The 21,398-nt window shown below is 41.0% G+C and overlaps 2 protein-coding genes across 2 annotated transcripts; one reads left to right on the top strand and one right to left on the bottom strand.

Annotated features, from left to right (window-relative positions):
- Nucleotides 1-2,279: 2,279 nt before the first annotated feature.
- On the top strand, nt 2,280-5,189 carry LOC132460018 (general transcription factor II-I repeat domain-containing protein 2-like). The gene is made up of 3 exons (XM_060054989.1): nt 2,280-4,238; nt 4,787-4,983; nt 5,095-5,189. Exons 1-3 carry the CDS (start codon nt 2,578-2,580, stop codon nt 5,187-5,189), a joined length of 1,953 nt encoding a protein of 650 aa, XP_059910972.1. The 5' UTR covers nt 2,280-2,577.
- Nucleotides 5,190-16,764: 11,575 nt separating this feature from the next.
- LOC132465065 (uncharacterized) lies at nt 16,765-20,469 on the bottom strand. Its single transcript, XM_060061765.1, has 3 exons — nt 20,350-20,469; nt 19,913-20,120; nt 16,765-19,086 (listed from the first exon to the last, which is right to left on the bottom strand). The coding sequence occupies exons 1-3, from the start codon at nt 20,364-20,366 to the stop codon at nt 18,622-18,624; spliced, it is 690 nt and encodes a 229-aa protein (XP_059917748.1). The 5' UTR covers nt 20,367-20,469; the 3' UTR covers nt 16,765-18,621.
- Between the last annotated feature and the right edge of the window lie 929 nt (nt 20,470-21,398).

The following is a 21,398-nucleotide window of genomic DNA, read 5'->3' as shown; positions in this document are numbered from 1 at the left end:
TAGCGCTCTTCTATCTTAGAATGCAAGCCAAGATGCTTTTGCCAGCCACAACAATCTCAGCTCTAATTTAAGAGTTCCAAGCGATCAATTCAAATGGAATGGCACACATACTGACTATAATAAGTCAAGAACTGAAAAACTTGGGATACCCAGAGATAGAATCAATGAAATACTGGATGGCCTATCAAAAGAAAATCTACTGAAGATGCACAATGAGGGTGTTTTTCGCTCAGATCAAACTAGAAAGACATTTTTCAAGAGTAATTTCAGTTACGTTGAGCCAACTCAGGTTTATCTTGGAATTGATCCTAATGGTAAAGAACGTTTCTGCCAGTATGTGCCAGTTAAAGACACTTTAAAAGCACTTCTGAGCAAACCTAAAGTTTGGGAACAGTACAATGCTGCAAAGATGCACTCTGCGGGAGCCGCACATGTGTTCAGGGCTATTCAACCTCCTTAACAAGTGTGCCGAAAAAGGAAAACCACTGGGGGTTCATGGGCCGAACAGAGTAAAACTACGTGAATGAATCGCTACAAATAAATCGTACTTAAAGTAGTGTTAACTTAATATATATAGTACTATTATATTGAATAAACTTGTCAGACGCATTTCTTCCTTCTTCACTTTTAATCGTATCATTATAAAAGATTTTGTTCTCACATATTTTGGACACGTATTTAGAATTCAACAATGTTGTTTGAATCATCACAAAACAGAACTGCTGTACATATGAGACATTTTGAGCCAGTTATGAGGGGCCGCATTTGGCCCACGGGCCGCTAGTTGAATAGGCCTGTGTTAGAGGATGTGCACGATGGTAAGAACTGTAGAGAAAACACCCTGTTACAGCAAGCACCATCCTCTGTGTCAATCATACTATATCAGGATGCTTTTTAGGTTGCAAACCCACTTGGATCAGGCAAGAAGAAGCACAAGCTCCTTGCTGTTTACATGACACTGGGTGAAATACTGCCACATAATAGATCCGCTAAAGACCCTGTGCAGTTGGTGCTTCTTTGCAGGGAAGTTGATATTCGCCATTTTGGCCAAGAAAAAGTATTTTCTACCCTAGTAGATGAGCTTAAGGAGATTGAGGAGTCTGGCATTACTTTAAACAGTGGTGTGACCTTGCAGGGGGCAGTGATAGCAATCGTAGGTGATAACCTGGGATCACATTCTATTGGGGGATTCACAGAAAATTTCAGCAGAAGCAAAAACTTTTGTCGATACTGCAGTATAGATAGAGAAAGTTTTGAAAGAGAGCCCACAAAGCTTGGCCCAGTAAGGACAAAATAAACCTATGAAAACTGTGTTGAGGAGTTGTCCAGGGGTCAGGAAATCATGATTGAGGGTGTGAAGTTTGACTCAGTTTTCAACAAACTTAAACATTTTCATGTGTGCCAACCAGGCCTTCCACCATGCCTAGGGCACGATCTTTTTGAGGGGATTGTTTCCAATGATCTCGCGTTGTACATTGAGAACCTGGCGTCTGTGGGAAAACACTTTTCGTATACTCAGTTGAACAGAAGTATATCTAATCTGAAATTACAAGGAAGTGATCCATGTGATGTAAGGCCAAAAGGGGAAAAGTTGGGTGGGAGTGCTGCTCAGAACTGGTGCCTATTGCGGCTTCTCCCAATTCTCATTGGTGATCGAATAAAGAATCCCCTGGAAGACCAAGTCTGGTTGTTGTGCCTTAAACTTAGGGAGATAGTGGAGCTTATTTGTGCACCCGAAATCCATGCCAACCAGGTGGCCTATCTTAACATTCTAATCAGGGAATATCTGGACTCGAGAGTGTCTCTTTTTCCAGACAAATCTGCGAAACCAAAGCACCACTACCTTCTCCACTATCCAGACCTTATTTTAAAATTTGGTCCTCTCATTCGCCTCTGGACATTGCGCTTTGAAAGTAAGCACACATATTTTAAGCAGTGTGCACGAAAGCTCCGCAACTTTAAGAGTCTCGGTAGCACTCTGGCAGAAAGGCACCAGTTACTACAGGCCTACCTGCACAGTGGGAACATTTTTGCTCCCGTTCTCCAAATTGATCAGGCAAATGCATTTGATAGTCAAATCTACAATGCAGCGATTCAGCAAGCAGTGACGTGCAGGGGGTTAACAAAAGACACCACAATGGAAACAGCAAGTGCCACATACAAAGGCACCACATACAAAAAGGGCATGACTGTTGTTCTTAATCTCAATGACAGTGGCTATGTGCTGGGTAAGATTGCTCTAATAATAGTCAAACAGGAAAAAGGTGTATTTTGTTTCGGAAAAGTATCAAGTTAGTTCCAGTTTTGGACCTTGGGGTGCACTGTCTACAGCACATGTGTCAATCTCAAGGCCCGCGGGCCACATGTGGCCCGCCACGTCATTTCATGTGGCCCGCGAGTCTCCCGTGAGTGCTTGATTCGTCGTTAAAAAAAAGGTTGTTTTATTTATTTTATATTTTACCCGCGAAGTGACGGCATTCTGCCACTAGATCGCTGTGTCCACATCAGTGTTTAATTAATGCGACGAGTGAGATTGAGCAGAAATATCCATGAGAAATATCCACACATGATCCCAAAATGTCCAGGAAGCGAAAGGTTGACGCAGATGGAAGGTTGTTTCATGAAAGATGGGAAGGCGAATATATGTTTGTGCTACAAGGAGAAAAAACGGTATGTCTTTTGTGTTCTGAGGCGGTGTCGGTCATCAAAGAGTACAATCTACGTCGGCATTATGAAACCAAACACGGAGCCAAGTATGCTAAAGTTAGCCTTCAAGAAAAACAAGCGATAGTTAAAGAGTTCAAAGGCAACCTGCGATCGCAACAGAATTTGTTCACAAAAGCCACAGCCAAAAACGATGCGGCTGTGAAAGCTAGCTTTATTGTAGCTGAAGAAATCGCCCGCACTTCCAAGTCTTTTTCAGAGGGTGCCTTTGTGAAGCAGTGCATGCTGAAGGTGTGTGAGCAGGTGTGCCCCGACCAGATACAGGCTTTTAAAAATGTGAGTTTGTCAAGAAACACCATCGCGGACCGAGTCAAGGAGCTAGCAGCTTTTTCATTAGCTGTTGATGAAAGCACAGACAACAGGGACACGGCACAGCTTTCCATTTTTATTAGATGCGTGAAGTCTGACCTCTCTGTGACCAAGGAGCTCTTGGATGTAGCTGCCATGCATGGGACCACAACTGGAAGGGATATTTATGAAGCGGTGGAGAAGTCTGTGAGTAAAACTGGATTGCCCTGGGAAAAGTTGGTGGGATTAACTACAGATGGTGCACCTGCAATGTGTGGAGTAAAAACGGGCTTGGTTGGACTAATGAAGGAGAAAATGCAAAAAAGTAACTGTCACACGCCTCTGATAAGTTATCATTGCATTATCCACCAAGAAGCTTTGTGTGGAAAGGTGCTTGGGATGGATAATATAATGACCACAGTCACGAAAACAGTGAACTTCATTCGGGCGCGTGGCCTGAATCACCAGCAGTTCCAGCTGTTCTTGCAGGAGATGGGCTCGGAGCACGGAGACGTCCCGTACCATACAGAAGTGCGGTGGCTGAGTAGGAGCAACGTCCTCAAACGATTTTTTGAGCTGAGGGAAGACATTGCTGTTTTCATGCAGAGTAAAGGAAAACCCTTGGCTGAACTGTCGGATCCAAACTGGCTGTGTGATTTTGCTATGTTATGTGACATAAGTGAGCATCTCGCCCAACTGAATCAGAAGCTGCAGGGACGCAACCATGTCATCACGCAGATGTCCGACATGATCACATGTTTCCAGCGTAAACTTGACTTATGGAAGTGCCAAGTGGAACAGGACAATCTTGCCCACTTTTCTGCTTGTCAGAACATCTCTGCCTCAGTTCCCGGTGTTTTTTCATGTGCCAAGTTGGCTACCAAACTGAGCCGGTTAATGGATGAATTTGATCGGCGCTTCTCTGACTTCAAAGCACAGCAGTCGGGCTTTGCCATTCCTTTCACCACCGATGTCAGCAGTGTGCCCCATCACCTTCAGCTGGAGTTGATCGAGCTTCAAAGCGACAGTGGCCTAAGAGCAAAGTTCCAGGATGCCGCAATCGAGGACTTTTACCGTCTACTGCCCCCTGGTGAGATGCCACAGCTTCGACTTCATGCTGCCCGTGTTCTCTCCATGTTTGGGAGCACCTATCTGTGCGAACAGATGTTTTCAATAATGAATCTAAATAAAACCAAGCACAGTTCACGCATCACTGATGACAACCTGTCACACATGTTCTTAGTAGCTCAATACTGTTGGTTGTATGTTATTCTGACCCTCCCGACTGTGTAAAAAAAAAAGTTAAACAAAGTAAATGTCATAACTTGTGTTTTGATAATATATTTCTTTATTTACTTGAATAGTTTGATCGTTGATCAATGGAGTAATGTGGGTTTCTTAACCTGACAAATTTAAAGGATTATTGTTATAGTAAAAAAAAATTCTCATCTATGCAAATGCATATGTTATGTTTGTAACTTCTATTAGTAATAAATGCAGAAGGTCATTTAACAATATGTTATGGAGTAGTTACATTTATTATACATTATATTTGGTTACATACTGTTTTACATTTACATGTGGCCCTTTGAGGGCAACCATTATGCTGATGTGGCCCCCGGTGAAAATGAGTTTGACACCCCTGGTCTACAGCATAGCTGTGAGACTCAGTATGTTTGTGTATGTGCTGACAGTCTTGCTGACTATTACCCGGTGCCTGTATATAGGAGGTTTGATCTCGATCTTGCTGTTCTCCACCATTCTGTCTGTTTAGGTCACGAGTGATGGAGGACATCATACGTGGCACCCTCCCCCATATTGATGACGAGACTCTCGGGAGACTTGTAGAAAGTCTCTCTGCAATGGGTCTGAGGGAGGCAGACGACCTGATGTTTATCAGAGAAGATGACATAAAAGACCTGCTGTCAATTGTTGATTGCAGGAAACTTCTTCACAAATTCAGCAACAGAGGTAAGGCATAATTTATAGCAAAATGGTCATTCTTGAGAAATCCAGTGGGTCTGCTGTCTGGCCACGTCGCTGGCAGACCCCTTGTCCCCACTAAGGAGCTGTGTTCCAAAGGATACGTCGACGTATCCTTTGGAACACAGCTCCACCAGAACCTGCACCTGCCCGTACCCCGGTTGAAGGGTCGTGTCACCAGCGTTGGCCTGTAGTAGATGGAAGAAAGAGATATAATTAGTTTCATCAAATGTATTCATTATTAAAAAAATAAATATGAGCAAAACAACACAATAATACTGACAGGATCTGTATGCAGAGATATCTTGTTCGCCTCGAATTGTGACCCGTTTGCTATACATTATCCCACTTACTAGATGGCTACCAACTAAATTAATCAATGAATTGAAACAAAATTAGATTTTAAATGTAAATATTTTATATAGAAATTGTATATCTTAAATGTTGGTATGCAGAGAAACATTAAACTTTATCTGTACATAAAGGCAGCCAACAAATGACGACTATGAGCCATCAAGACCTCTCACAAATACTGACCCTGACACCAGTCTCAGAACTGGAAACAACAGTGCAGTCCACCATGATTCCGGCTGGAAACAGCAACTGGACCACATCATTTAGAGTACCCCTAGAGAAGTGTAGAGCCAGCCTCCGGAGGAAGCTGAATGACAAGGAGAAGCCTGATATCTCGGACAGGAGACATATGGTTCGAATGATAGTGGATGAAATGAGACAGCATTGCCTAAACCCCACCCTCAGCCAGTGTGCATTTATTGCAAAAGGCATCATAGAACAATATCCCAATAGCCTTCAAGACAGGACAGAAGAGGGAGAAAAGATGGGGAGTGGCCACTACACGCTCTGTCAGCAGCTGAAGTCCAGAGTTGACAATCTCAACAGAAACAACACTCTAGCTCGATTGAGAAAAGAGAGAAGGCCTGCTGTGACTCCTGCTGCCACTGCTGGCAACAGTGAGTCAGCCAGAAAATGTGCCAAAACCGACTCATATTGCTGCAGTAACTGGCAGCCAATCGTTCTCCCAGAGGGAGAAACGAAGGAGTCTCTTCTTAATGAAAAAGAGGAGCTCAAGCTCATTTTCAGCCACGAGGGCCAAAGAGGAGCGGACAGGGCAAGAGTAGCAGAACTGATGCAGATTACCTTCGAGACCCAACGGCGCAACATAAACATGCTGCCAGCTATGCAGTAACTGACTAAAGAATGGCCATTCCTCTTCCAGAAGAGATTCCTCCTTGATCACTTCCACCAGCTGACAGGGATCGAGCTGGATGCAAGACTCAGGGAGTCCATGGATAGCAAGGGGAAGAGGGTAATGACATTTTTCAAGTCACAGCTGCTTCGTTGGGGAAAAGAAGTAAGGACAGTCCTCGCCAACTTGGCAAAAGAGCCAGAAGTTGACCCCTGCCTTGCTGTCATATTGACCATGATGGCCTTCTTTAATGAAAAAGAGGACGCCCTGTTCATTCTAGCTGATGTAAGTAATTGTTTTATGTTATTTCCATAATAACGTACAGTTCACTTAGATACTATAATATTGAATCTAAGTACTGTTTTTTGTTCTTTTGTGTTACAGCTCCATATAGCTCACCACCACTCAGGCAGACGCAGAGACCCAGCTTTCCCTTCCCAGGACGCCAAGAATAATCCTGCTGGGTAAGATTGCTACACTTGAACAATCATTAAGGGTTCCCAGAATCCAAAAAATCCTTTAAAGAAAAAACTGATAAATAAAATGTGTTTTCTAATATACACTTTTTTGGCAATTGTTTCTCCTCCTTTTTTTTTAAATTTTTTATTTTATACCAATATTTATGATGTAAATTTTCTATTTACAATATTTTCTTCTTTAAGTTATTTATTAACTTCTGATATGTAATTACTTTTGTGAACAATTAAGTTTAACACATACAGTACACACTGTGCCAGGAGATTCCATTCTCTCAGCGAAGCAATGGATGCTGGCCTTGGAGGGCAAGGTGTTTATAACACCAACCAACCCTGGCGGTCCTCTTTGGGTCTTATTATGCCTTCAATGTTGAATACCAGCCCGAGGCAGCTTCTACCCTGGATTTCATTCAGAGGTAAAAACAAGGAAAACAAATAATCATGTAATTTCCACATTCATGATCACCATACATTTCTTTTAAAGCACACTAGGGATGGGCATGATTAATCAATGATCGATCATGTGAAATTATTATGATCTAATAGCCGTTGTGTTGCGCAGTGTGAGTCCCGATGCAGTGCAATGAATTTCACTATGTAGCAGCACTAAAGAATGTATGGTACCCAGGGGGCAAAACCCTCTTTTTTTGGAAAACAGACATGGGCTGTTGTAAAAGGTTGTTCACCAGAAATGATATCTAGGACCTTCAAGGATCACAACCTGGGTGGACAACCTGGTCAACTACTGTTGAAGATTAACCGAGATATAAAACACTTAGACTAATTTAAGAGAGAGAGTGTAAAATAAATCGAGGGGTCCGGAGCAAGAATTGAAAAAAGACTTTATCGTGAAGAAAAACAACAACGACAACAGCCTGAGTAGGTCCATAGAGTCACTGCTCGAACATCGATTCCAGCTTCTCTTTATACACACAAAAATACAAGAATTCCTTTGTCACAATGGAGGTTTCCGCCCAGTCAATCTTCGTCTCAGCATGTTATCAACAAAGCCCCAGTCTGAGGTCTGCATGGGTTAACCCCGTAGCCAAGATGACCCAAGGCTGAAAGGCTGAGGTCAACATGGCTTGACCCCGCAGCTTCTTGCACATTCCTGTGTTCCACCATCTGCTCCGAACCCTAGACTCCGCAGGCATCATGTGTCTTCCACCATTAAAGATAAAAGACTTTATAATAATCATGGTTTACCATAGAATATACTCATTAATTTCTACCACACATCCTCCCTTTTTTGGTCTGATAAGATCATAACAAAAACATAAGTCGTTTAGGTCATATTCTACACTACATTTGATCATCGTTAAAAACCTTTAAGCATGTTCAGGAATCTCAACCTGGCTAAGGCAAAAAAGATCTATCAAATGTCTAACATGTCTAACTAGAATTCACACATAACATAGTATTTTCAGCATGCATTGAAAATTAGCATTTCAGAATATATGACATAAAAATATGAAACTCAAAAAATGACATTTCAAAAAATAAGTAAATAATAGAAATTAAAAACTAAAAGAAATTAAAAACTAAAAAATGTCAACAAGCTTGCATGGATTGGGATAGCTCTGATTATCGTCATGTACCGGTATACTATATAACGTGGGGGGTTTGGGCATCGTAGTTGCTGCTGCTCGCAGCCACCATGCCCTGGAACCCATTAGTCCAATGTCCATTTGTTCACACTGTCTGAAATAGTTGTGGTTCACATGGCGAGGTCACCAGTTAAGAGAATAGGACCTCCTTCTGATGTCCGATTCTCACATTCCGGTCTCCTTTCTAGTGTCACTCCAATCTATCTCCCCATAGAGCATCCTCTCCCAGTCCCCCGACTCCTCTATGCCAGACACCATGAGGGCCATCTCCTTAGAAAGCCTGGATGCTATTACGGATCTGACTATGGGAATGCAGCAGCAGAAGACCAGACCCATCACTGTTAGTACTATTAGGAGCACTGCACCTATCTTTGCGAACATCATTCCCCACATGCCAAACCTTGTTTCAAGCCATCCAAACATTCCCTGATCATGGCCTGCGTTTTCCTTTAACTCTTTTCTTAAACGTTTTAGATTGTTCATTGCAAGTGTGAATGATCCATCTGGGGCAGTATTATTTGGAATGAAGGTACAACACATTTCACCTATAAGAGCACAAACTCCCCCCTTTTCTGCTAAAAGCCAATCTAAAGCCTGTCTGTTCTGCCAAGCCACAGCGCTTGTGGCTGTCAGCTGTTCGCCCAATGCGGATAATGCATCATCTGTGTAGTTAATAAACCTTTGTTGGTTGTAAAAGATATAATTGATCCATTCCGCATTTTTAGCAATTCCGATTGCTGGCAGTAGTGCCTCAAATCCTGCTGCTACTTCACTTCGTGCCTTAAATTTATCGGGTATTCCCCTGGGTTGTCCTATTTTATCAATTTTTATGTTCTCGTCTGCCTCGTATGCTCTCTACCGCCTGTTTAGGTTATCTGTTTCTAAGTTACCGACAACATCTTTTATTGATGGTAGTATTGCAATTTCTGTAACCACTTGGACTTTTGCGCATCGTCCTCTCCACATTTTAGCAAGTATGGGACGAAAAATGTTATTACCGCAAAGCCAAAACTGATCTGCCACCACTCTGTCCTGGCTCACGAATGCTCCATCACTCCACAGTATTGACATGTAGTTCTCTCTAGACTTCTGCTGAGAGCCTGGTAAAAGTTGAACATTTTTAATCGCAGGTGGTTGATATAACAATCGTTTCCCGTTTATATCGAATAGTGTGACATTCCAAATTATGTTACATTGTTCCTCTGGTATACTACCTACATCGCTGGCATTTTTGTTTCCTTCGTCATTTTGAAAGCATTCGAATCCCTCTTCAATTTGAAAATTGGTTTGTTTCGGTCGTGTTACTTCGCCTATTTCTTGTGATAGAGTTATGTCAAATTCTCGGCATCTTTTCATGATTACATTCCATGGCATTCTGTCATATTTATCTTCAAGATATTTGTTATGTTGACTCGATCCTAACAGCAGAAAACATTTCATTGAACATATAACGTACTTTTTCTGATATGGAATACCTTCTGTTCGTGTTCTATTTAAATTGACCTCTATATCATACTCCTGCTGTGTCCGTTCTTTTAAGCAAAATTCAAAATCATATTTAGTATTTACGACATATATTGCATCCTGACGATTTTTGCTACACAAATAACAGCTGTCTGCCTCTATTTGTTTTCCCGTAAATTCGACCCACTTATACCACCTATTTGCTTTAGCTTGTCTGAACAACTGGTCAGAGGTTTTGACCCTGATGCGCCCACTGGGATCAGGTTTATATGGTTTTAGGGTCGCTGTCGAGCGGCGACCAATGCTTCTAGTTTTTTTACCCTCCTGAATAGTTGTCCGTTCTACATGAGTCTCTTCAAGAGACATTGATGTCGATGTAAAGATCCTTGTCGCCATAGTTTCTGAATTTGCCATTGATATTGCAGTTGCCAGTGTTTCTATATTATCCTCTTTAGACATTATCATTGTGGTCACCTCTACTTTTGCTAGTACTGTTGTCTGTATTATTTCACCCTGAGCAGTCGCTGCTGTACCATTCGTTGTTAGTTTTTTTATTAGATCACCCATGACTGTTGTTATTTCTCTAATTGGAGTTACGTTAGTGGTTGCCTCTCCAATAGAAGTTACATTTGTGATTGCTAATATTGTTGTATCCTCTCTAATAGAAGTTGTATTAGTGACTGAAGGTCGTGCTAAATCCCTGATATCAGAAGTTTCATTAGTCTTACTTTCATCTAGGGTTGAATTTAATCTCTTAGTGGTTACCAACGAATTTATCCCATTATCTCCAACCGGAGGTTGATCTACTTTATCGGTTGCTGTGGTTATATTTACTTTATCATTATCTGAAGATTTTAGTGGATTGCTTTGATCAATCTCAACTACCTTACCCGGTTGATTTTTGATTACACAAGGGTCTTCTGCTTCTAATGTAAAATTGAACGTTCTGTCTGACACTGCTTTAAAAAATATGTATTCTCTCATATTCAATTTATACTTTCTGTTATAGTCCCATGTTTTTCCTGACGTTACTGTTAGACACCATTTCATTGAATTAAATTGGATATGTAATTCACACCGATCTTTCCTATGCGCATGTTCATGATTCTGGCGGAAGGTTAATGCACATAACGGTTGGTTATCCGACATAAACACAAATTCATTAACTTGGTCTTGCGGTGGTATCTGAGCATATAAGACTATTTTCCCTTTCTTGTTGACTATTCCTGAGTGAGTTGGGGCCGGATTGTCCTGTGTTCCTCTCTGGCTTCCTTTAGTACCAGCCCCTGATTCCTGGCTCTTCCAGGTTTGTGTTGTCTCCATGGTTTCATTCCTCCTCGGGGTCTGTCCTTGTGCCAGCGGAATCTGGCACAACCCGTAAAGGATCAGGAACAGGCTCCCCGTTTTCAGCATCATCATGTTGCTGTATCTCTTGGCTCGACTGGATCTGGTCCTGGGGCAGCTGGTCAGCCCCACGTGTGTCTGCGTCCGGCTCCTCCTCCTCACGCTCGTCTCTGGCTTTGGGTTGAGCAGCTTTTGTGCAGTGGTTGAGATGATACCACGTGGCACTTCCTTCCACTTGGATGGCTGTTGGTGTTGCGTTGGTGACTTTGTATGGTCCTTCTCTCCTGGGCTCGTTCCACTTTCTCCTGAACACTCTGAGGTATACGTGGTCACCCGGCTCCACCCCCCTTGGTGGCTCCTCCTCCAACTCTGGAACTCTGTCTTTCTCCTGTTGAAAAATAAGCCTGTGTATGCCAGTTAGTTGTCCCATATAGCGTCTTAATTCAGTTTCCAATTGTTCTAATGGAGGTCCTTTATGAGGCCCTCGAATGACAGGTGAAGGCATGGGTCGACCCGTAAGCATTTCATGCGGGGTTAGATGCGTCGTTCTGTTAGCTTGCATGCGATAACTCATTAGTGCCAGTGGTAGTGCATCAATCCAATTCAAGTTAGTACTTGCACAAATTTTGTTAATTTTTGTTTTGAGCGTCCCATTAACTCTTTCCACCATACCTTGTGATTGAGGATGGTAGACGCAGCCTAATCTTTGTTTGACATGCAAATGCTGGATTACTTGTTTTAGTGTTTTCTGAATAAAAGCAGCCCCATTGTCTGAACTTATTTCTGACGGAATTCCAAACCTTGGCATGACTTCTCTAGTTAGAAATTTAATCACTGTAGCTGCACTTTGGTCTTTTGATGGGACTGCTTCTACCCATCTGCTAAACCTGTCTATGATAACTAACATATACCTTTTACCACCTATACTTTTAATCATTTCAACATAGTCCATGACCAAATGTCTAAATGGTAGGAATGGGCGTGAGGAATCGATTACTCGAGTACTACTCGTTACAAATGAACTCGGTTGGTGGACAGGCAAACTCGAGTTTGCATATACACACACAAACAAAGTTTTCTGAAGCAAATGTATCAATTTTCTGTCGGCGCCACTAACGCATGACGTGGGCACAAAGAAAATTAAATGCATCCATTTCCATGGCGCGTTCCGTGGCGTGTGCAGGCACGCCAGAATTCAAAAAGTTAAGAGATGGCGGTTAAAGCAAACCGCAGCGAAGAATTGAAATACTTTAAAGAAATAGGAGATCATAAGGTGAAATGTAAAATATGCCAAGCGAAATCGAGCTACCAGAAAGTACTATGCGGCAACATATGCTCCTGAAACACAACAGTGAGTTCGGGAAAGCAGACCCGCAGCAACGGTGAAAGTGAAAGTGTGTCGGCTATATTTTCACCGCCGCAAGACGCAGCTGTAATCCCGGGCGTGTAGAGAAGATCACAACGCTGAGTATTTCCATAGTCCATTTGCTGCCGTTTTATTTGCAGCTTTAAGCATTTATTTGCAATGGTTAGGCTACTTGTTTCGTTTTTTTTTAAACTGTTACAGGCCTTGGTTCGACGTGATTTAAATTGTGAGACGCATATTTATTTTTGTAAGGGAAATGTGTTTTGAACGTTTGCAAAAATAAATAATGAATACTCTGATAACTCTGACTGTTTTGATGGAGAATAAGCATTAGGCCTACATGTTTGGTTGGTAATATTGCCGTTCATCATCAGGCCTATTCCTGCTGCAGATTCTGTTGCATTCTAAAAATAGATTTGATTTAACGAGTACTCGATTGATCCTCGAGGAATTCCTTCGATCACTCGAGTTTGGAATTTACTACTCGTGCCCATCCCTACTAAATGGTCCTTCAGGTGTAGGAATGTGCCCCAATGGAGTAGTGATTGTTTTTCTTACATTGTTTTTTGCACATACTCCACACTCATTTAGCTGGTTATCAATCATTGCTTGCAAGTATGTTGAAGAAAAACCTTGTTTTCTAATTCTCCTCAAAACCTCCCCCCTTGCGCAATGGTCAAAACCATGCGCATTAATGATGAGTAACCCCAACAGTGCCGTAGGCGCCAACATCATCCCGTCATGAGTTCTCCATAACCCTGTGGAGGAGCGTAGAGCACCTCTTTTCAGCCACATGTTCTGCTCATAGACACCAGCTTTCTCCTGCATGCGGACAATGTCGTCCTCACTAGGCGCGGCCTCAGGCATGGATAATACTGACTGGATTGCCCTGCAACTGTCCAAAGCTACCTTTGCAGCCTCATCTGCAGCGTTATTACCTTTCGTGATATTATCAATGCCCTTTCTGTGCGCTCGACATTTGATTATTGCCACTTGTTTTGGCAGCATCAACGCCGACATCAATTCCACGATCTGATTACAATGCAATATGGGGGATCCATCAGTTTTCTTAAACCCCCTCATTTTCCACACTGCCCCGAACAAATGACATACGCCGTGCGCATATGCAGAGTCTGTGTATATGTTCACCGATCTACCCGCTCCCTCTTGACAGGCCGCTGTAAGAGCCTTCAACTCAGCCAACTGTGCTGAGCATGGCTGTGCGCACTGCGAACTATGAACAACAGCGAATGTGTGGTCCGGATTCTGTCTAACCACTGCAAAACCTGCATGGTTACCCAAATGATCTCTGAAACATGATCGATCCACAAAGAAATCCTCTTCGGCCCCAACCATTGGCTCAGACAATAGATCGGGCCTTAGTTTAGTAAAAGTCAGAGAATCAGCCACACAGTCATGTGGTGTCCCTTCAAAATCATGTGGAATTCTGTCTGCTGGATTCACCGTGAAACATTTTTCTATCGTTACATCTGGAAATGTTAGTAATGCCAAATAATCCAACAACCTAGCGTCCGTTAACACAAACTTTCCTTTCTCTATCAACTCTGTGATTTTGTGATGTGTCCGAATCGTCACCGGATACCCCATTGTGATGGAGGAGGCCTTGTCATAGGCATATTGTACTGCAGCCAATCCTTGGTAACATGGTGGGTAGCCCTGTGCTACCGCATCCAACTTTGAGCTGTAGTATGCTATTGGTTGACTCCGCCTACCAGCACACAAATCCTGCATTAACACTGCCGATGCATAGCCCTGACTCCTATTAGCTACATACAACAGGAACGGCTTGGTGTAATCTGGAATTGCCAATGTGCTTGCCCCTTGCATTTCACGTTTTATGCTTTCGAATGCCGCTGATGCATCTATATTCCATGTTAACCGAGCTTGTAGGTTAGTTGTTCCTGCCTCCTTCATGATGTCTCGCAATGACGCAGTTTTTAATGCATAGTTCTCTATCCAATCTGAACTAAACCCTGTCATCCCCAAAAAGGTCATCATGTGTCTGACTGTTTCCGGTTTGGGTGCTTTACCAATCCCTTCCAGCTGACTTGGAGCTATGGTTTTAGTTTGATGTGCTACCAACCTGCCTAGATATTCAACCTCTGTCTGACAATATTGTAATTTCTTCTCTGACACCTTGTGTCCGCCTTTTTCCAATTTTCTTAATACAGACATGGAGTCCTCGTGACATTGTTCCATTGTGGGGGAACATATCAGAAGATCATCCACATACTGTATCAGAGTTCCATGCAATTCTAATTCCTCCAAATCCTTTTTCAGCACTTGATTAAACAAATGTGGGGAATGTTTGAATCCTTGTGGCATCCTTGTGTATGTGTATTGTTTACCTTTATACGTGAATGCAAATAGATATCTGCTTTCCTCCGCAAGCGGCACACTGAAAAATGCTCCACATAAGTCAATTACTGTAAAGTATTTAGCATCTGGAGGGATGTTGGTCAGCAGCGTGTGTGGATTTGGAACTTCTGCATGCATATCTTCAACAACATCATTTACAGCTCGTAGATCATGCACCAGCCGCCACTTTTCTTTGTCAGCTTTTAACACTGGAAGCAGAGGAGTGTTACAGTTGCTTTTGGTCTCCGTTAGTACTCCCGCTGTTATTAGACCTTCTATGGTAGAGGCTATTCCTATCTCTGCCGCTGGTTTCATGTAATACTGCCTTCGCCATGGTAGCTTAACATTTTGTCTAGTCCGGACTACCACTGGGTTAGCTGAATGTACCAAACCCACATCTGTATCGAACCTTGACCACACCTTTCCAGGTATGGCTGCCAACATTTCTTTTCTCATCTCATTCTGCCTATCCCATGGTTCCTCTATTGCCATCTGCCGTTGTTTTTTCTGAACCACCTCCACTTCCTGTAAGATTCCTGTCATATGCGCATAACACAGAATCTTCAAAAACTTCCCGCAACATGACATGAGAACCAACGGATTCTCTGTGTTTTCCCAAGTTTGTTGTTTTTCATTAAACATAATTTCCCCCAGATCTTTTGCTTCAAATCCCCTATTTATCAACAACGTTACATGGGCAGCTTTGTTAGTGTCTTTAAACCAATCCTTTACCGCTGATGATTGATCTGCATCTTGTATCATCATGGCTGCTCCTTGTGGCCCAATTACCATGTACTGTGACTCTATCTCTGCTGCTTTTCCTGCCGCTTTCTCCTGCCATTCGTTTTCCAAACCTGGGTCCTGTGTTGGGTCATACATTAGAGTGCAATGATATCCTATCCTTGACTCCCTTGCATTTGGGATCTGAGCCTTGATGTAGCTACCCCATTTCCCCACTGTCTCTTTTACCTGGTCTTGAATTCTCCCTATCCAATATACATTTGCAGTGTCAGGCTTTGATATCAGGCTTTGAGTCATTTGAGATGCTGTTCCTGCGGTTTCAATCATTATGCCCTGTGGTGTACATAATATCTGCAATCCTAATTTACACAATGCATCTCTTCCAATCAAATTAACCGGTGTAGTGTCTGATACCAAGATGGGTAGCTTAGCTGTACGTCCGTACAGTTTTAGCATTACTGGAGCTGTCATAGGTATTAACTGCGTGTGTCCCGAGAATCCTACAGTTTTGGCGAATTTTCCTGCCATGGGGAGGTGAGAGGCATATTTTGAACCTACGCAAGTGTAAGTGGCTCCAGTGTCAGCCATCATTGGCGTGCCTCTATCATTTATCAGAACCTGCAGTATTGGTTCCTCATCAGCTTGTTTTGTGATTGCTACAAGCTGACCCTCCCCCTGTGGATTCTCTGGGCACCCCTAGTATCCCTGACCCATGAAGGGACCCTGCTGTCCCTGGTTGTAGTTCCCTTGATCTTGCCTCCCCTGATAGCCGTTGCCCTGTCCTTGCTGAGGTGGAAAAGGGTTAATCAAACAATCTTTCTTAGTATGTCCTTCCTGGTTGCATCCAAAACATTTTAAAGGACCTCTGCGTTGTCCTTGGAATCCCTGCTGTTGATTATTTCTATACTGTCCTTGGGACCCCTGCTGCTGATTATTTTTATACTGCCCTTGGTGCCCCTGTTGTTGATTATTCTTATACTGTCCCTGGGGCCCCTTGTTGTGATTCTGCTTGTTCCCATTGTTATGTGTGTGTATATTTATGGCAGGTGGAGTGGGTGACCATTGGCTCTGAAGCTGTTGTACTGGGGGGGAGAATGCCTGTTGAGGAGGTTGGGTTTGTGGTGCGCCCTGCTGGACGGCTTGCAGTATTGTATCAACAGACTCTGAAACAACCGCCTGTTTTTTCGGTAACACTTTAGTTTGATAGTCCACTGTTGACACTCAACAAGCCATCAGTAGATATTCAGTTGCATGTCAACAGTGAATGAGTTGACATTCAACCGAACTATCTCAACTGATAAGCAACATGTATTCAACTAACTGTAAGTTAACTATAAGTTGCACTATTAGTAGATGGTTAGTTGATATTTGACAGTGCTTGTTCAACAGATAAGAAACATGGATTCAACTAACTAAGCAACATGTATTCAACTAACTGTAAGTTAACTATAAGTTGCACTATTAGTAGATGGTTAGTTGATATTTGACAGAGCTTGTTCAACAGATAAGAAACATGGATTCAACTAACTGTCTGTTAACTATAAGTTGCGCTATTAGTAGATGTTGTTTTGTACACGTAGCATGCATTCAACTAACTGTCAGTTAACTATTAGTTGCATTATTAGTAGATGGTTAGTTGATAATCAACAAAGCTTTCAACAGATAAGAAACAAGCATTCAACTAACTAATTTAACTACACGTTGCACTATTAGCTGGTGTTTAGTTGATATTCAACAGTGAGTTAGTTGATATTCTACAGAGCTTGTCAACAAATATGTAACATGCATTCAACTAAGTGTTAGTTAACTATAGTATATTTTTATTTCGTTAATTTATTTTTACAAAAACAGTCTGCAACAGACATTGTGCTTTTTACTACATGTTCTTTACAAATATTCAACTATCAGTTGAGTGTCAACTTCTAGTAAGTTGACTATCAACTGCTGTTATTAACCAATTCTCAACTTACGTTTCATATGGATCAACTTACCCTCCACTCACAAGGAACACATCTAATGAATGAACATTCAACCCTCTGTTGATCATATATGTTCATTGTAAAATAAAGATGAGAATATTTTATCAATCAATAGGCACCCTGTGTAGGTGACAACCTGTTGATTGTCATATGACTGTCGACAAACTATCAGTCAATATTCAACTAAGCATTAGTAGAGAGGTCTTAGGACTGTCAAATTAAAGTGAAAACAGTTTAGTGTCTACACACTATTAACAGAGCAAAACAGAGAAAATAGTTGACTATCAGTTGATTCTCAACAAACTATCAGTCGATATTCAATTAAGCATTAGTAGACAGGTCTTCGGACTGTCAAATTAAAGTGAAAACAGTTTAGTGTGTGCAAACTATTAACAGAGCAAAACAGAGAAAATAGTTGATTCTCAACTAACTATCAGTCGATATTCAATTAAGCATTAGTAGACAGGTCTTAGGACTGTCAAATTAAAGTGAAAACAGTTTAGTGTCTGCACACTATTAACAGAGCAAAACAGAGAAAATAGTTGACTATCAGTTGATTCTCAACAAACTATCAGTCGATATTCAACTAAGCATTAGTAGACAGGTCTTAGGACTGTCAAATTAAAGTGAAAACAGTTTAGTGTGTGCAAACTATTAACAGAGCAAAACAGAGAAAATAGTTGATTCTCAACAAACTATCAGTCGATATTCAACCAAGTATTAGTAGAGAGGTCTTAGGACTGTCAAATTAAAGTGAAAACAGATGAGAACAGTAGACAAACTACAAACTAGTAACTGTACAAAATAGAGACAAGTTTTGCTCAACTGATCAGTAACACTGGATGACCGCAAAGTGAAATGAACAACTTTATTATTAAAAAAAAAAAAATCTTTAACAGAACTCTTTTTACAAAGGAAGAGTTTGAAGAGTCAAAAGAACCAAGAATACTATAAACCGTTTGAACATATACAACAAAAACTTTTCTTTTAAAAATAAATTAAAACACTCCCCTTTCTCCTCTGTCCATTTCAGCTTATTTTGATCAATGCCAAGCTCTGCTTCCTATGTCTGATAGGAGCGCCTTATGTCCTTGACAAGCCTGCCAAGGACACCTTCTGAATTTTTCCTCGCTAACCAGTAGGTCCACTCAATAAAGCAGAGCTGCTCTTTCAAGGCCTTCTCCGACCGATTCCCCCGCATTCTCCAAATTTCCTTTTTATAGGTCTGCCACGCTCTCTCGAGGTTCTGAGTATGGAGTCCTGTCTGAGGGTCAACATAATGTTGGCTGTGGTTCACCCTGACATGCCTGTAGCCCTCTGTGGCGAGACCGGCATACGCTCTCCACTCATCACTTACGACGAGACTGTGATGCTTCACATGCTTTTTGATGATAGGAACAAGGGTCTCCTTATTTCGTCTCTGCACGAGGCGAAGAATAGGACGCCTGTCAGACCGTTTGATTTGGAGCATTCCAAAGACCCATGTCCTTTTTCTCCTCCAGCTGTTCCCGAAGCGCCCTCTTCCGTACTGCCAAAACACAATATTAATGTTATAAAATAAATAATACCCTACAGTCAAACATATACATAATCAATGTTATATTACTGCCAGTGAGAAGTAGGATGATTATGCTAATTTCCAAATGATATAAATAATGGAGTAATATAAAACTTTTGTTTTTTTAAGTTTGGAATGCATATTATTATTAGTATGTGTTGTTACATGTCAACAGTGAATGAGTTGATAACTCTTTCATGCATTGAACTACCTGACAGTTACCTAGAAGTTGCATGATTACCTTGATATGATATAGCATACGGTCTAATTTAATTTCTTATTTCAACTTGCTCTACCTGAAAAAACTATAATGTAGCCCATGTTTTCTTAAGGCATAGATTGGTTATAGCAAATAGTATCAAAACACTCCGAGGCGTCTTCCATACTTCTTGAAAGATGCATACAGCACACAAGTCATGACCTTGTAACTTTTCATCGGCCCCTCCAATATGCCGATGTGAATACAGTACATAGTGCTATTTATTTGATTGCATTAACATCATCAAGTACTTAAATTAATATTTTTTTTCAAGTGTGGTTAAAACCATTCCAGGGAAAATATTTTGAATGGTGAGGCTTTAAATACAAATTCCGAAAATTCAGAAATTATGTTCATAGAGCCAAACTTCCACAATAATTAATCTAAAAGTAAAGCTTAAAGATTTCTCTTGAAGACAATTGATATTTCAACATTAAGTTTATAATAAAATCCAAAACAAGAACTGAGGAAAGATCAGGTTTTTGATGAGTTGAAATTGAATGACCCCATATTTAGTGAATTATATTACAAATATACCTTGCGCTTATGGCAGAACTTGCTCTCGTCAATGTGGACGATAGCGTTGACTCCACCGATTTTCTGGCCTTTTTCTTTCCTGTGCCTTTTAAGGCTTTTTAGGCAAATTCTTCGCAGTTTTTTAGACATCATTGAGAGTGTAGCAGTGCTTTTAGTGATGCCATCCTGAAGCATGTCTACCTGCCGTAGCTGCAAACCCTGTGCAAATCTACAAAGAAAACAAAGATTTAATCAGAACTGTTTACATAAACAAAGAAAATATGTGCTTGTTTGATCAATCCGTAAGTCTACTTTTGTCACAAAGCTTTTTCTACTGAAAAACTACTGTTGCAACTTGCAACTATAGTTTCAGCTTAAATTGTACAAACATTTCACACTCTGAACCTAGAGCTGTAATCTGTGAAATACTGGAGTTGGAGAAAACCTAAAATGATTACCTGTGAATGTACTTCATCCATGTGAAGAGACTACAGTGTGAGTTTGAGAAAAGAGACTTGGTCCTTACACTTCTCCTCAAACGTCCACATCTTTTACGACGGCACTCCCTGAAAATTGCAAACAAATTGGAAATTTAAATGATGTCTATAAGTTTGACATATACACACATACATTGTCTACAAACTGCTCAGCCTAAAACATTGTGGCGATGTAAATAACCCTTATTGACGATCATGTCATAAATTATAACTTGATCAAATAGATATCTTAAAACTTAAACTAGCTTGATACTACATATCAAGCTACATGCTTCCGGCTATTCGCTGTGTACAAGCTTATTCATCATTTCAATCATGCATTACAAAGGGGTAGGATTAAGTGTATAGTTCTTCCTACTTGTTTCAGGCATATCAATTAAATATATCTAATTTCTTTTATTTTTGTGAATTGATTTGAACATAATTTTTGTCTATTGTATTTTCATGCTTTTCATTTCATTTTGTTTTTTTGATATGTCTGAAATAATAACATTGAATCAATCAAACCATTCATTAGCATTTGATTCATTACTTACATATATTACATTCAAATGGGAATTGTTAATAAGGGCTACCATACAAATATTTCAATATTAGCATTTGTTTTTTTGGGGCGGTGTCACGTTAAAATTGTACCGGGGGCGAAAATTGTACCGGCCTACGTCTTCACAACAGATTACGTAAGGGGTTGTTCGTTGCCAGGCAGGTTTCAATTGCGCTCATGTTGCCGAAGACGAAATAATATAATACAGATAACGGATCGCGCTAGATAACACTTGTTTTTACTTTATATTTGTATTGCATTTAATTGTTTAATCGAATTTAGCTAGTAAACTGAGTGTTTAATGTGTTCATAGTCTAGCTAGCTTGTGTTAATTTAATTTCCTTAATTAAATTTAGAGAATAGATTATAGGTAATAGATAGCTAATAGATAGATAGATAGGTAGATAGGTGAGCAGGCATTTACTAACTGTTTTTTATTATTATTATTCACGTTATCCCCATAACA

The sequence above is a fragment of the Gadus macrocephalus genome, chromosome 1 (genome assembly GCF_031168955.1).
Source record: "Gadus macrocephalus chromosome 1, ASM3116895v1".
Lineage (NCBI taxonomy): Eukaryota > Metazoa > Chordata > Actinopteri > Gadiformes > Gadidae > Gadus > Gadus macrocephalus.
This window is presented reverse-complemented; position numbering and strand designations above follow the sequence as displayed.

Excerpts from the sequence above, each read along its gene's own strand:
- LOC132460018 (XM_060054989.1), top strand. The coding sequence starts at position 2,578 with ATGTCCAGGAAGCGAAAGGTTGACGCAGATGGAAGGTTGTTTCATGAA. Across the intron at positions 4,239-4,786 it reads CGCATCACTGATGACAACCT|GTCACGAGTGATGGAGGACA; the intron begins GTCACACATGTT and ends CTGTCTGTTTAG. Across the intron at positions 4,984-5,094 it reads TCACAAATTCAGCAACAGAG|GATACGTCGACGTATCCTTT; the intron begins GTAAGGCATAAT and ends TGTGTTCCAAAG.
- LOC132465065 (XM_060061765.1), bottom strand. Across the intron at positions 19,087-19,912 it reads AGTTCTGCCATAAGCGCAAG|TACGGAAGAGGGCGCTTCGG; the intron begins GTATATTTGTAA and ends GTGTTTTGGCAG.